Source organism: Danio rerio, chromosome 5, assembly GCF_052040795.2.
Source record: "Danio rerio strain M-AB ecotype USA chromosome 5, GRCz13ab, whole genome shotgun sequence".
Classification (NCBI taxonomy): domain Eukaryota; kingdom Metazoa; phylum Chordata; class Actinopteri; order Cypriniformes; family Danionidae; genus Danio; species Danio rerio.
Genome location: NC_141025.1, coordinates 37,782,743 through 37,799,341, shown reverse-complemented (window position 1 = coordinate 37,799,341; position 16,599 = coordinate 37,782,743). Strand labels below are relative to the sequence as shown.

The following is a 16,599-nucleotide window of genomic DNA, read 5'->3' as shown; positions in this document are numbered from 1 at the left end:
TAAGCCGATCAAAATGGGAAACATGTCAAGGTTTGATATTTTTTTAAAAGGCAAATTTTAAACAAAAATACACCAAAACTAATCGGGTGATTATTTTTCCCCCCACGTGAAACCGAGGGATAGAATTTACTAAGCTTTATTTTAAAATAGTGAAGTCTGTATAATAGTTTGTACTGTATAAGGTTGTGTCTAGAATTTATAGAACATGAATAAACATAAAAGATACTGATCCAAATCAGTGGCTATATTATTAAAATGTCTTTTTTTATCCTGAGTTGTTAAGCATCATTACTTAAGCCTTCACGCAGAAATCCTTTTAATCGGATGTGTTTAGTAACTATTAGCTTTATATAAAGATTCTTATCAATATTGAAATGTTTCTGCCTTATAATGTGGAAACTGTAATACAGTTTACTTAACAGGAGTCTTTGATGAATATACATTTAAAAGTAGCAGTGGGTATTTGAAATATTTCATCATAAATGTGATACTGTCAGTTCTGGTCAACTTCTTCTTCTTCTTCTGTCCTTAATGAATTACAGTATTTATACATTTTAAGTAGATCTTTAAATGTGGCTTAGTGTAGTAGATTCCAGAGTTTCCAAAGTTTTGACTTGTAATGTATGGGGATTGCTCTTAAATTCCAAAACAATAATTCTTAAAGGCAACACTGAAGATTTTATATGTTCCTTTCTACATTTACTAAAAGACAAACATAAAAAGTAAACGTTTAAACATGCAAAACATACACAATTTGTACACCTTTGCGTTTTAGCTTTTTTTATTCATGAAGGAATAATGCATTACTGGCATTTCATGTCCACCACCTAAATTATAGTACAGTTTTTTTATATTGAAAACTTAAAAAAAAAAACATGTATATGGTACACCACAACCAAAAATAACCGATTACATAGCATCAAAGTCATGTCACACTAGACTTCGTTTTGTTCTCTTGCATTCCATTCATATGCATGTGAATGCATTAAGCAAGAAATGCAGATCTGTGTGAAGATATTTGCTGTGTATCAAAATTAAAGTTTGATGAATTCTGACATGTGAATTTGCATCACGTGAACACATGAGGCCAAAAGAAAATCTAAAGTGACCTCTCAGTACAGAAACTTTAAACATGGAGGAATTGCTCATTTTAGCAGTGTCACCTGCTCGCAGTCCATCCTCACAAGTACCACATCGAATCCTTCAATAAAGAAGAAAACTGTATTTCACAGTGTACTTTCCTTTTCTCAAAAAGGGGGAAAACCTATTTTTACAATGAGCCCATTTAAAATGGAATTGCACATTTGTTCAGTCACAAAACTAGTACAAAAGTGCTCTACACCAGTGGTTTTCAACCATGTTCCTGGAGGACCATCAGCACTGCACATTTCCATGTCTCACATGGTAAGTGTTATCTTCCACAAAAGCTTTACAAAGAGGATATATAAAAACACCACCACACTTCAAATAAAATAAAGGATAAATATGATTAAACATGTTTCCTATGAAATGATGAAGTGACAGTGTAATCTTGCTGGAGTGGTCACAGACTTACAGTATTTCACAAATTCAATGAAAAATCCACATATTTTCAATACTGTTTATCACCACAATATTATTCAATTATGATTATTTTTATTTTACACATTCACTATTTTTGGGCCAACGCCATTGTCACTTTTTAAGCAAAAATCTTTGCACCCATGTAAACATTTAAATGGAAAATGACAGTACAATGTTCAAGCCCTGCTTCTTTTAGGTAATTAACCGTGTATCATACTTTTTTTTTCCCCCCAGAAGTACACCACATTCCACTTGCCAGACACTCTTCTCGAGTCAGATAGGACTGCCGTTTTTACGGAGAGCCTCTTGAGCTCCTTCCAATGTCTCCCTTTTCACACATTTCCAATAACCCGAAACACCATACTGGGGCTGAACCTGTGCAACACACAGGAGCATACGACAATTAGTCTAATAATTACTGTGCAGAGCCACTTAATCCACAATCACAAAGTCTATTAACAATTATCACAAGATTTGACTGGGTTTAAATTAATGTCCATGTGTCTATATTGTTGACAGTCATAAGTAATAGTAAAGTAATAGTTTTCATTAATTGGTTAATGGCACAACATTGTCAATTAACTAAATAAAATCATTGAATTGAATAATTCATTATTATTAAAAAGGCTAAACTGTTTCCTCACCCTCAGGCCACGATGTACTCGGTCTTTCATCACAGCGAGGAACTCTTTATGGCTCAGACAGTCGTCTCCATCCATGTCAAAGAGCTTGAAAACTGTGTCTAAAACGTTGTCTGAAAGTTCGTGACCAGTCGCGATCATCACCGCTCGCTTAAACTGAGCTACGGAGCAACAGAGAGGCCAAGAGTGCAATGCATTTCAATGACTCAATCAACAATGTCCTGCTACATATTGTATTAAAGACAATCAATTAGCCAATCGTAATAAGTTAAATAATTATTGGCATCCAGATCAGTCTTACCCAATCCTATAGGCTTGCTGCCCTCAATACTCATCTTGACAGAGATGGCGAAGTCCTCCAGATGGTAGGTAAAGAGACAGAACTCTTTAAATTCATCAAAGGTGATGCTCTGACAAAAACAAAACTGGCACTTTACTTTCATAACAACTCAATTATAATACTGCTATAGGGTGCTACACTATGCATGAATTCAATGTCAAATAACACTTAGTACATTACAAGTACCATCTACTTTTACATTTACATACTAATTTAATCAAAATGTACAATAATCTACTCCTAATTCAGGCCAGGTCAACAAGTTCTTTTAATGATAACTGCTTGACTAATTCAGACTCTAAATCGCCTACTACAGCAAGTAGAAACCGAGTTCAGATTTCTTTGACTGATTGAGTGATGCACAGTGCAGTTTGTCCATCTCTATGCCACAAATCTCTTTATCTTAGCCACTAACTTGTCTAAAAATATAAAATGACCTCATTGGAAAAAAGTGACATGTTACCTGTCCAGTGGGGATTCTCTTCCTCATATTGTCCTGGTATGCCTCGTTGTCCTCTTCATTAGTGAAATGAAGCAGCCATTCAGCAAAATCCTCCCTCCTCATGGTCTTCATTCCTTTAGAAAACTGTGTGAACTCAACCTCTTGCACCTCTGCCTGCAGGTCTTCCATAAACCTACACAAGATCATAACATTTTGATGGAAATTATTATTTACATTCAACTTTTTTTTATTCATGGAATAAGATTTATCTAAACCATATTATATCAGCAAGTTATCTTACATGTTAATATTTTATAACTCTACTGTTTTTTATTAAATAAATGCAGCCTTGGTGACCATAAGAGACATGTCTTAGTGAGGAGCATTGAAGTATTTTATTTTATAAGAAAAAAGGCCCACAGTTGCTTCTCCTACTGCAGCAAATGATTTTATTCTCCTTAATAGATAGGAACAGTGCTTTACTTGCAAATGTTTTAGGCAATATTTCAGTTTTGCACACAAGTTTAATTCGCATCTTTGGACGGAAACATTGCTAGGGACGTTCTTTTTGTAGCATACACAGACAAAACAAACAAGTTAACAGAAACACCATAGTAAAGGCTGCAGATTGTTGCTCAGCATATCTGCTCATTACTAACAATACTACAGTCTCAAGAGTTCACACAGCTGATGATTGATAATGGCATGCTGTCCCGGGAGAAACCCCTGAGCTCAGAATATTCTCGAGCCCAGGGCTCCCTCCTGTTTGAAGGGCGAGAGGGGAGTTTGAGCTCAGGTTGGTCTCGGACACTCCCCTGCTTGTAATTCCTAACTCTTTAACCTTAACAATGAGAGACTGACTAAGAGTTCATCTGTGATGCCACTTTTGGATTAGTCAATTTACTTATGTTGCGTGTCTTTGGACGGTGGGAAAAACGTAGGGAAAACCCACAAAAGACCCAAACCAGTGGCGTTCTTGCTACCCAATCTGAAAAAGGGAGAAGGTGGAAGTGTGGGATTCTTCAAGACGAAGATGAGGTGAGAAACTCTGGTTATTTATAGTGAGTTAGGATTCGTCTGATTGGCGCATCGTGTTTAGCTGATGTGGGACCAGACATGATCAATCATAAGCACGTAATCCTCTCGAAATTAGTTTAAAAATGAACCACACTTAAGAAAGGTGGCAAACTATTCTAATTTCACAAACATCTAAACATGTTAAATTAACCACAGGTCATGTGTATTTAAAGGAGTGTTGCTTTACCTGCAGAAATCTTTGTACTGGAGTTTTTTATTGCCATCTTTCCCGAAGAAGAACACTTGTAGTGTAGTGTCAACCTCATCAGCATTGTCTGAAAGCTGAAGAGAGAATGAAAGCGCACTTGATATGACACAATCAGAAGTGTTTCTACAGATAATATGAAAGAAAAACAGCATTCTGATTTTCACATAACATTTGATTCGCTATATATTTGCTGAACAAACACACCTCTGTCCCACCCTGCCTTAGTAGCTCTTTCTTTGGTCCATTTACTTTCTTCAGCTTCAAACAAAAAGAGAGTGAAGTCAATAGACTTCTGGAAAAGATACACAGGGTCTCATATTTGTGCACGTATTCATGTGTTATGGGGTGACAGGGATGTAGATCTGCTCTAAAGAAAAACGATGCGTCTATTCAAATAGTTCTTTTCAAGCGTGTGTTGAATCATCTGCACTTCCAACACATGACACACTGAGAACATCCATGAGAACGGACTCAACATAATCCTCTAAATCAAACTGAATTCTGCCAATTCATGTACTGTGTTCTGATGCTTCTATCATGCACGATTCATGCATCGACCATTCTCACATACCTGCAGCGCATAGGCCTCATCTCATGCCAGCAATAATAGAAACAAACAAAGCAGACAGACCCTAATGACATCGTAACTTACACAATCCATACAAGTCCAGTCTGTGGAACTTTCTTACATCTGCCTATCTTCATACAATTATACACATTAACATTTAAAACATTTTAAAATTACATTTGCGCTTGGTATTCATTGAGGCATGAAGGAGAACACATGGCGTACCTTCTGAAATTCCATCTTGTCCACAGTCTCACTGCCATCAATATCAAGCATTTTGAAAGCAATATGAAATCCTGTGTCAGATTCTGGAATCACAACGTAGTTAAACTGGTTAAACCAACTGGAACACTGAAAAATCTATGACCCCTCAAGCGAGCAAACACACAAAGCATGTTGCTACTAGGAAGGGAAGACTGATGAGCATAATGCACCTGCTTATCGTGTCAGTCAATATCATAAATATAACTGTGATATAATTGTAGTGTAATAGTAACTACAGTGTGCTCGTGTACGGTTTCACAGCAATTAATGGGTAAACATGCACATGTACAATATGCAGTATGTTAGGTTTGGTCAGTATATTTTACAGTGGCCGAGAGAGCTTAACGCACTGCAATTTAAAATGTGTGCAATTACAAAAAAGACCAGCAAATTAAGAAAAGATCTTTATGCATTTGACAGCACACCAGCCACGAATTCTTGCAATGCATACACATTTAAAAACCTGCTGCATTTTCACACAACGCCAACAAATTAATGAAACGGGCTGCATTTTCTTACAACACTTGCAAAAACATTGTAACACAGCAGAAATGTTTCAAGAGGACCCAAAAATGTGACGGACACTGCTGTGCCATGACTCTTGTTCAGTGAAGCTGTAGGTGATCTTTGAAAGGTAATTCTTTTTGTTTGTTTATTTTAACATCCTTCTCGTCTTTTGTATCTTATTAGCCTAAATAACCATAACCTAAATAGCTGTCACGTTTTAGAGTCCTCTTGAAACATTTCCATTGTGTTGCATGCTGTTTAAAACTGTGAGAAAATAGAGACAATGCAGCACGTTTTCATAAAATGTGCTAAGAAAAAATGCAGTATGTTTTATTAATTTGTTTGCGTTTTTTAAAAATGTGATGTGAGGATTTGCAGCAGGTGTGCTGTCAAACTGATAAAGACTTTTTTCTAATTTACCGGCGTTTTTTGTAACTGCATGTGTTTTCTTAAATTGCAGCACCCAGACCTAGCTTCACACAGAAAGTTTGACCAGATGAATAATGGTCGTGCCTAACAGAGTCTGGTTTCTCTCAAGGTTTTTTACCTTCACTTCATCAGTTGGTGAAGTTTTGTTCCTTGCCACTGTCACCACTGGCTTGCTTGGTTTGGGCCTTATGGAGCTGCTGCACATCGATGGATTTGCTCTTCAGTGTTTGGACTTTCAGCAGTGAAATTTAAACCACATTGAACTGCACTAAACTGAACTCTGAAATCTGAACTTTACTAGAACTTCTATGTTAAGCTGCTTTGACACAATCTACATTTGTAAAAAGCGCTACATAAATAAACATGAAGCTCACTCGGCCACTATAATATTTGCAAAACAATACAACTAAAATGTAATGTTTTATTAAATGTCTCATCTTTTTTTCAGTACAGATCTACCCTAAACTATTATAGAGACTCTTCTGACTGTATTCTAGCAGTTAAAAACAACTAATTCTGGTGCTTAAACATAAAAGAAGTGAATTATATTTTCCCTATGTATTGCCGTTGTGAATTGTGGGACAATGTTTTTTTTGTTAAGTTTTAAAAAAAAATGTTTGGGGGGGGGGGTATTTATTTATTTATGATCTAATAAATCTATTGTTTTATTTAAACATAAAACATGTGATAGCAGAAGTTTAAATTCAATGTGATGCAGAAATTGTTGAGACTTTTATTTTGGTATGTTGATGTACTTTCAACTGAAACGGAACATTAAGAAAAGGAATAGCAATATATATATATATATATATATATATATATATATATATATATATATATATATATATATATATATATATATATATATATATATATTATTTTTTTATTCTCTAAAATCTAATATCAATAATTTAAGACCATTGCTGCATTTTTCCCCCCCAATGTTTTAGTTTTAAAGTTATATAGTTTTATAGTTAACTGTTTTTTAGCTAAATAAAAAATTACTTTAAACATCATGCGTGTTTAAGTATGTGAATTGAAACCATTGAAACCATGCCACACATTCACACTACATGCAGATTTTTGTTTAAATGTTTTTGTTTCATAGGCACAATTCCATATTATGATTCGATCAACAGAATACATTCCTACTTTTCTTTGATTAGTTTAAAATTTGTGAAATTTCATGTAACAGTATATTTAATTTTTGTGATGAGACTAGAGACAGATAAGAAACTATATAATGACATTCAATGGAAAACTTACTTGTAATAATAGTGAGGAGAAACAGGTACTCAGTGTAAGAGATCAACCCTGAAATGACAAGATTAATATTCAGTGTTAACATAACTCATCAAAACGCTCATGTAAAAATAAATGCTTTTTTAAACCATAAGTATGTTTTTTTTTTAATTAAATTAATTTGTTTAACAAATACCCTTGTCACCGATTCCTCTGAACAGGTTATTTCCTGCCTCGGCTTTGGAAGCAACCTTTATCATTTCGTCCAAGTCCTGTCAACAAACAAATCAGATAAAAGCCTGTCATTGCACCGACACAATCACACAACATTCAGGATCATCAACTAGATATTTTGTGTTTGAATCAACATTGATGCAAACTAATAAAATGCACTTACTGCTTTGGTCAACACCTTTTTCTTTAGTTTGTCTGTAAGAGAAGATGATCAAGGATTTTTTTTAACAAAATTTTACGGCATAATGAAAATTAACAGCAAAAAAACATCTGAGGCCTGTAGTGAAGTTTGGAGAGATCCTGAGCTCACTTTATGAATTCAAGACCTAACAGGCAGAGGTGATTGCTTTCAGATAAAGAGCATTTTCACTTGAATGCACACTCAAACCAGAAACATGTTCACATAAATGAGTTCAAGCGAGAGGAGAAGACTGCAGGTGTCAGCATTTTAGGGACTTGAGTTTTTTTTTATTTTTTTTTTTTTTAGAGACTGCATAAGAGCTTACATTTAAACTGAAATGTTGAAGCATGCATGTTTTAGAAAAAAGAAAATTTCATCTTAAAGTTGAAAGTAATAAAGCTAGTCTCTAAAGCTGTTATTCCAATGGAACAGGAACGCATGCACAATATTGCTTAATCATTTATTCATAATTGTTCTATACTGAACGTTTGTTTGGTGTGACGTTACTTACGGTCCACTTTCTCCATCAAGACTGAATGGAGGAAGTCTCTGGGTGTCATGTATGGCTCATCCTCATATATCATGGAGGCAAACTGGTTAAACCGGCGGCGCCTCATGGACATCTGTGGTACCATGATCTGCTCTTGCTTTACAGATATGCAAAAACAGAGAGAATAAGTACACACAATAAGTTGCATTCATGAAATGTGCAGTTTCATTTAATCTAGAGCTGAACTGGTTTTACAATGTGGAGACATTAGAAGTGCTTAGATGGATTCAAATATGCTACTATGCATAGGGTGTGTTAAGAATAAATAAGTCAAGTAATATGTTCACACATACAATTCCAATAAGAAAGGGTGCACCTCTAATGGACCATTCAATGTGGTCAAGTCATTGGCACATGCACATTTCCTGCTTATCAAACTAACTTTCATAACTGTAACAAGTTATGGAGGGTCAGGTCTTGACTGAAATTGTGTATAACGCTTTTTTTTTTTTTTTAAAGAAATCGTTTTCTATGATCTTACGAGCCTCTCAGATCATTCTAGAGGAGTGTTTTTTATTGGACATCTCCCGCCACAGCATTTCAGACAGGATGAGGTCTGAACTTTGGCTGGAATACTGCAACACCTTAAATGTTTTCCTATTTCAGCTGTTCTGTTGTAGATTCGCTGATGTTGCTAGGATCAGTTTCTTGTTGCATGACCCAATTTTGGCTAAGCTTTAACTGTCAGCTTGGCGTTTTGTTCCCACACACACCTGAAGGCTTCAAACCTCACCAATGCCTCACTTATTTCTGTTAATGCGATATGTTGTTTAATTTTCTAATTTAAGCCCTACCAAAGATTAAATACATTTTTATGTCCCAATATGAAAGCAGCTGATATAAATGTATATAAATATAAATGTATATATATATATATATATATATATATATATATATATATATATATATATATATATATATATATATATATATATATATATATATATAATTTATGCAATGTCAACTAACTAACTAACTGAATTTTTTTTTTCTTGATGGCAAATATGCTTTGATGATATTCAAATATATACTCAAGCAGGCCCATAGCCAGCTTGGTAAAAGGTGTGGTTCTAGGGCTGGGCGATTAATCGAAAAATAATCAAAATTCAAAACCTACAATCAATCTAATTTCCTACTGTCCTGTTCTAACAATCCTACTGTGTGTGTGGAGTCATGTGACCCAGCTCTGTTAAGGCTCATCATGCGGTCGCATACCTGCTGATCTCCCAAAAAATTTAACTACACAATACACAACACACGTTTGCACTATACTGATGATGATTGGAATGTGTACCTTGATACGACAATGTATATGTAAATAAAATTACAATAAAATTATTATTTGCATAAAAATATTTGTTTACAGAAGATGCAAGAAATGCACTGTTTATTATTCACACTATCTACAAGAGTTATTTTATTGAGAAGAGATGCTGCTTATTTTCTTCTTTTAATATGAAAAACTAGAAAATAATAAATTTTGTTTCCAAAAGTGTGATTTATTTATTTTCAGTTATTTTTTATAAAAAAAAGAGAAGTTTCAAGTAATGAGTGTTTTAATTTCAGTTGTTCAATGTACATTGATGTTCAATAAATAATCACAGATAGCGTATTGCGTGTTTCCTTCAAATATTTTGAATCAAGTAATGCACCTTTCAAAATCAGTGAACTATGAGGGCAGTATATAATCGTTCATTTATTGCAGGTGTGTCTGAACTCGGTCCTGGAGAGTTTAGCTCCAACCCTAACCAAACAAACATGAACCAGCTAATCAAGCTCTTACTAGGCATACGAAAACTTCCAGGTAGGTGTGTTGAAGCAAGTTGGAGCTAAACTCAGCAAGACACCAACCTTCAAGGACTGTTTGGACACCCCTGATTTATTGTAATCAGGTTAAATTGTTCAACTAATCGCCCATCCCTAGGTGGTTCTTTTTTTTCTTTTTTGGACTTTTTGCAGTTATTCACCTGATTTTCAATTGAATTATCAGTTTTAAATACTGTATTTCAGTTATATTTTAAGTATTAAACTTTTTTTTTTGTACTTTTTTTTTTGCTGGATTAGCTTTAAGGAGAGTGATTATACCCTTGATGGAACAAAAATATTTTCTAAAAAGTTACTTGTGAATGTTTTCTCTATTTAACAACAATACAGTAGGTCAGTACTGAAAGATGACTTCACTTAAAAAAATAAAAATAAAATATATATATATATATATATATATATATATATATATATATATATATATATATATATATATATATACACATACATATGTATATATATATATATATATATATATATATATATATATATATGTATATATATATATATACATATGTATATATGAATATGTATGTATGAATATGTATGTATGCATACGATGTATGCATATGTATGTATGCATATGTATGTATGTATATATATGTGTGTGTGTGTGTGGATGGATGGATGGATGGATGGATGGATGGATGGATGGATGGATGGATGGATGGATAGATAGATCTGTCCCAAAAAACGTTTTCATGTACGTTACCTTTAATAATATATCTATGGCTTTGGATAAAACATTGTATTATTTTGAAAATAAATCCTGAATATCTTCCAGCTTTAATCGCGTATTGAGTCATTAACAATGCATTTAAATTTTGAAACAAGACTGAGTAGCTGAAGTTTGCTGTGACATTAAACTGACGCAGAGTTCCACCCACAACCTGATGGAATCAGCGATACTATCCGAACTATGTGTGTAAAACAAACATTTCATGAAGACGACATACGATGATTTAACAGCCTAAAGCTTACAGTTTATCACGTCGTAACAAACCAGTTTTAATAACTTTTAGTACCTTATACGTTGGACCCACATTGAAACACTTTAAAAACATAAACCTAAACGGATGCCATATTAACCCCACGAGCAAACAGGCAGCGATTCTGTCTTCAACTTCTCAGACAACAACAGTCGAAGTTGAAAAGTAAGGTAATGTGAAAAGTTTCTGACAGTTACTTCGAGAAGTTTGATTACCTTCTCGTCCTCCGCGTACACGATATGTGGCCACAGTCTCCATCGCGGTTCATTCTTATAGTAAATAAATCCTCCTGCTACAACAGAGCCCAACACACCCGCTCCAACTGCACGACGGTAAAATATACTTCTGACAGGCCAGAAACTTTTGGCTGTACTTCGCAAAGTAGCGCCTAACCTGGCCCAAGTCGCCATTATTCTAGGGGAAGTTTTATCAGTCTTGTTTGTAGTTAGAGCGATAAGGAGGCGGTGGTGTAGCGCCCCCGTCAGGCGGATAGCAGACCTACACTGTTCACGAGCTCGACAGATGAGTGTAAATGAATGAAGCTGCACCTTGAAACCACACGAACTAACGTTACCAGTAAATAAAACGTTGATCATGTTTTACTAATTTTTAGTCATATGCTTGTCATTTAGCCCAAATGTGAATACGTACTTCAATAACACAACATTTTCTCTCGTTTACTTTTTCCGTTTACTTTATACACTGATGATAGGGGGTCAACTTTTCCGGTAATGTTGGTTTGTTTAATACATGCTTCAGCATTCATTTAAGTTACATCTAACTTATTAATAAACATATGTAAGTTTTGTGTTTTGTAAACCTAAACGTATTTAAGATCAGTAAAAAGTTATTTCTCACTATTAAAGTTAATGGCTATTAACTTTAATAAAAGCTATTAATAGCTTCATAGCTTTATTTATTAATACGGACCCTGAGTAAATTTATAATAAAGAACAGACACAATTTTTGATTATTGGATAAGATTTGATTATAGAATATGATAATGATAATTAAAATATATTTGTTACAAAATAAATTGATTGTTAATTTTATTAAACTTTTTTTATTTAAACAATCAACTAACTACAAACGAAGACGAAGTAGATAAAAATTGTAATACAAATAATTAAAATAAACAAACAGGTAAATAATGGGTAAAGAAATACAGTAATAGTAGAAAAGGGTTTACAACAGTATACTAAATGTTTAAATTAATATTAGAATGAGGTTGCTTAATACAAATTACACACTTAATATTTTCCAAATACATTTTTTACACCCTAAAATTTTAGACCCTTTTAAAATACTTTTTTTTTTTTTTTTTTTACAGTGGCTGTCAAAAAAACTAAATGGGGATGGTGTCACTCCATGTGATTTATGGGAGTTTGGGGGTTTGTTACATTTAAAAGATTGAAAGCCTCTGGGTTATGTGACAATAAACTATTGGTCTATAAATAGGCTGTGTATTTATGACTATTTTGATAGCCATAATAGGAGACGAAAAAGGGAAGGAACAGGCTAAAGTCCACATTCTGAAACAGGACAACTGCCTATAGGTGAGAGAGCAAGTAAAGGCATTACATATACTCATTAAACCTGTGACGTTTTTCGGTGTGTGTTATTAAATAAATACATTTAGATACTTGTAATTATACATTTTGGGGCATTTTACGTGGGTCAAGTTTCTCAAAAAGTCTCAAGCAGATTCCTAATAAAAATTCAATTCAATAAAAATTCCTAACTTTGACATTTGGCCTCTAGCCTCCAACAGAGGAATATATGTGAGCTAGTTGTGACTGAACTACCAAAAGTACACTCTGTGCCTAATACAATTATTGTATAGGTGGAATTCATCGCATTAAAATTAAAGACACAACAAATAGCTATTGTTGTAGTTTTTACTTTGAGGTTGCACAACATTTCCCACAGACCTTTGCGACATGGGCGTGTCCCACAATGTCGTCTCCGTTACCCGTTGAAGAATGAGCCAGTGAGAGAAAAGGACTGCGATTCACACAGAAGATTGTGTTTTAATTACCTTAAATTATGTGCCTTTAAAAGATTTTCGAGACTTTCAATGTGTGTTTAGGCATTGTAAAGCTGTTGCGCGAAGTTACAGGCCTCAGGGAGTTGTTTGCCTGTGTTTAGTAACTGATTAATGTGAGGCTCATCCGCTAACGTTAGTCGGTTAGCAAAGCGCCTTTGCCGCTGCGATGATGGAAACTTGAGCAGCTCAAATCAAACACTCAGCGAGCTCTCCAGACCACCCAAACACAGTGAGTTTTACCTAAAAGTTATACTTTTAATAATAGTTATGCTGTTTTGCTTTGTTTAAGCTCATAAAGTTCGGCTCTATGTAGCAAGTGAGCTGCTAACACACTAGCCAAACAGATTTCTTACTTTGTTTTGAGCCTCTACTAGTTCAGGAGGTCCCGTGTGAAGCAATAACCAATCTGCAGTTGTTTTGTACAGGCGGATTGCACATTTACCCGCTTTATAGCAGTGTAAACGGGTGTTTTACTGTCATATCTACAAGTCTAGTCAAATGGTTAGACTTAAGAAGTAAACTCTCTTTGTGTCTCCTTCTCAGGGACTCCTGTGCCAGGCATCATAATGCAGACCATAAAGTGTGTTGTTGTTGGTGATGGTGCAGTGGGAAAGACCTGCCTGTTGATCTCCTACACCACCAATGCCTTCCCAGACGAGTACATTCCTACAGTGTTTGACAACTACAGCACTCAAACCTGTGTGGACGGCCGTGCTGTCAGCCTCAACCTGTGGGACACCGCCGGTCAGGAGGAGTACGACCGCCTGCGAACCCTCTCCTACCCGCAGACACACGTCTTCATCATCTGTTTCTCTGTGGCTAGTCCTTCCTCTCACGCCAACGTCAGGCATAAATGGCACCCGGAGGTCTGCCACCACTGTCCTGGCGTACCTGTGCTGCTGGTGGGCACCAAGAGAGACCTGCGAGGGGACAAGGAGACCCTGGAGAAGCTGAAGGAGCAGGGGATGAGTCCGACCACTCCACAGCAAGGCAGTGCACTGGCCCGCAGCATCGGGGCGGTGCGATATCTGGAGTGCTCGGCCCTTCTCCAGGAGGGCGTCCGAGAGGTCTTCAACGAAGCAGTTCGGGCTGTTCTCTACCCCAACGCCAAGAAGCACACCAAAAAATGTGTGCTGCTATAACAACGTGAGGGTGTGCGTGTGAGAGAGATTTTATGAAGGGTGGAATGTAAGTTAGTCATGTGATGGTCTCTGCAAATGGTTGTTGCTACCACTTTTTGTCCGTATCTCTACACTACAGTTAGCAATAGGTGCACAGGCTGTGATTGAGGTGATTGAGAGAGAAAATGTGTATGTGTGTGTGTGAGTGATTGTGTATTTGTATTGTAACTTTACATATCACCATAGTCAGGCAGATAAGGCAGTGGATTTGTCTAAAGGACTACAGGCATCTTCAACATCTGCCTTCTCATAATGCCTTAAAACCCCAGTGTAACTTTAGGAATCACTCAGAGGATATTTCTTGCACCAAAGTGTAAATGTGACTGGAGGTCTTATAAAGGTGCTGTCTTTCCCTGGCCGAGTAAGTAAAACAATGAGGGCTCGCAGTCTTCCTTTTAGAGTCCCTGTGGCCTATAGGTTTGATGGCCTTCTCTTACCACAACGTGCCATGTTTGCCTGTGTTGCTGCCTGTTAATGATCTCTGACCTTTCTAGGGTTGATCGACTTTTAAATCAGGAAACCCTCAGCGTGCCTTTTGGGGCTCGACCCTTACTCAGCCGTTCCTGACATCTCACAAACTCTATCCTCTGGGCTTATTTCATCTAGGGTGCTACTTAGGGTGCCAGTTGACATCTATTTTCTGGAAAGGGCTGCTGAAAGTTTGCAGAACGCTGCCGTAGCTCACCTGCCTCCTCTTAGAGATGCAAATGAAGGGATATAGAGCTGTTTTATATCACTCTTGGGGTAGAAATGAAGATCTTTCCTTTTGGCTTGGTGTGTGCCTCACAATTCCCAACCGTTATTGAATCTGAAGTGCCACTAATATTTGTATCATTTTGTATTTTATCATGAATGTTAATCCACTCCTGTAAAGTGCCCTAATATAAACTGATGCCAGAGATAAACTTACATTGAACATCCAGGCTGTGGTTAATGTACACAAACACTCAGAACATTCAGGTTTCATTTGGGTCCACATTTACATTTTATATATTGAATGTCTACCTTTTGTATAATAAACATCATCCGTTTCTTTTACAGCCAAAGGCTGGTTCCTCGACCGTTCTCTGATTAGGACATCAGTAACGCACCAAAAATTGGCTTTATTTTGTATTAAAGCTGTTTTTATTTCTTGAAACTGTCATTATCTTTAAGAATATACCTCCACTTGCATGAGAAAATAAACCAGTTTTAAAGTAAAACATTATGTTTGGCTCCTGTTCTTTGACCGAAGATTTGTTCATGATGCTTAATGTGAAGGCAAAGCAGAGTGAAAAAGGGAACGAAAGAGTACAAGTTGGAGAAAGAAAGAACAGCTGCATCTCACTGACATTCTTCACAATGCTGCACAGATAAACAAAACCGTCAGCTGTGTATGTGTGATTTGTGTCGAGGCATTGTTCTTAGAGTAATGAGCTAATGTTTAGGCTTGAATGCTTAACAGTTATTTTGGGACAGGATGTGCTTCACGAGTAAGTAGAGGAGACCAGGGTTGGTTGGCACAGGGTTAACTTTTATGGTCATAGATGTCGAGATATTAAGTTGTTTGTAATCTTGACTCACAATTTGTGAATTTAAGACACTAAAAACAAAGCAAGACTTCTCAGGGAGAATTTGTATTCTTTCGAAAGGCTGTTAGAGGCGCTAAATGTGGTTCCACCAGTATTTATTGAAGCATGGATGGTTTATAAATTATGAATTTGTGAAAAAGACCATTAAATCACTCTGATTTTGAGATGATTTTCATTCATTCATTTTCTTTTTGGCTTAGTCACTTTATTAATCCAGGGTCGCCACAGCGTAATGAACTGGCAACTTATCCACAAGTTTTTATGCAGCGGATGCCTTTCCAGCCGCAACCCATCTCTGGGAAACATCCACACACACACTCATACACTACAGACAATTTAGACCTGTACCGCATGTCTTTGGACTGTGGGGGAAACCGGAGCACCCAGAGTAAACCCACCAACAAACGCAGGGAGAGCATGCAAACTCCACACAGAAACGCTAACTGACCCAGCCAAGGCTCGAATCTGCGACCTTGTTGCTGTAAGGCGACAGCACTACCTACTGCGCCACTGCATCGCCTGTTCCAAAATCTGTAAGACATAACATATAAAAGAATATATCGTCACTCATATTTTTATGTTATACATATATTTTAAGGTTTATTTCTCAATATTAACAAACCATTAACAATTGTTTTTTTTTCCTCGTAGCTTGCATCTTAATGGTTTGTATGGTACAGATCTAATTGAATACATCTTGTATATATCTCGTTTAGCCTCAGAACTGTTCACCCCACCTCA

At 36.1% G+C, this 16,599-nt stretch overlaps 2 protein-coding genes across 5 annotated transcripts in view; one reads left to right on the top strand and one right to left on the bottom strand.

Annotated features, from left to right (window-relative positions):
* The window catches only part of rhogc (ras homolog gene family, member Gc), a 44,567-nt gene extending 29,074 nt beyond the window's left edge, over positions 1 to 15,493 (top strand). The window contains 2 exon segments of one of the 3 annotated variants that reach the window (NM_199692.2): positions 12,999 to 13,335; positions 13,650 to 15,493. In NM_199692.2, coding sequence (NP_955986.1) covers positions 13,673 to 14,248 — 576 coding nt within the window. In that variant the 5' untranslated portion in view covers positions 12,999 to 13,335; positions 13,650 to 13,672 and the 3' untranslated portion in view covers positions 14,249 to 15,493. 3 annotated transcript variants of the gene reach the window in all.
* Positions 764 to 11,496, bottom strand: micu2 (mitochondrial calcium uptake 2). 2 transcript variants are annotated; one of them, NM_001017539.2, is given in 12 exon segments: positions 764 to 1,938; positions 2,208 to 2,365; positions 2,506 to 2,614; positions 3,008 to 3,179; positions 4,251 to 4,345; positions 4,476 to 4,529; positions 5,065 to 5,147; positions 7,306 to 7,353; positions 7,478 to 7,553; positions 7,679 to 7,710; positions 8,208 to 8,343; positions 11,275 to 11,496. In NM_001017539.2, coding segments are annotated over 12 exon segments (1,260 nt in total). In that variant the 5' UTR covers positions 11,470 to 11,496; the 3' UTR covers positions 764 to 1,836.
* Positions 15,494 to 16,599: the final 1,106 nt, after the last annotated feature.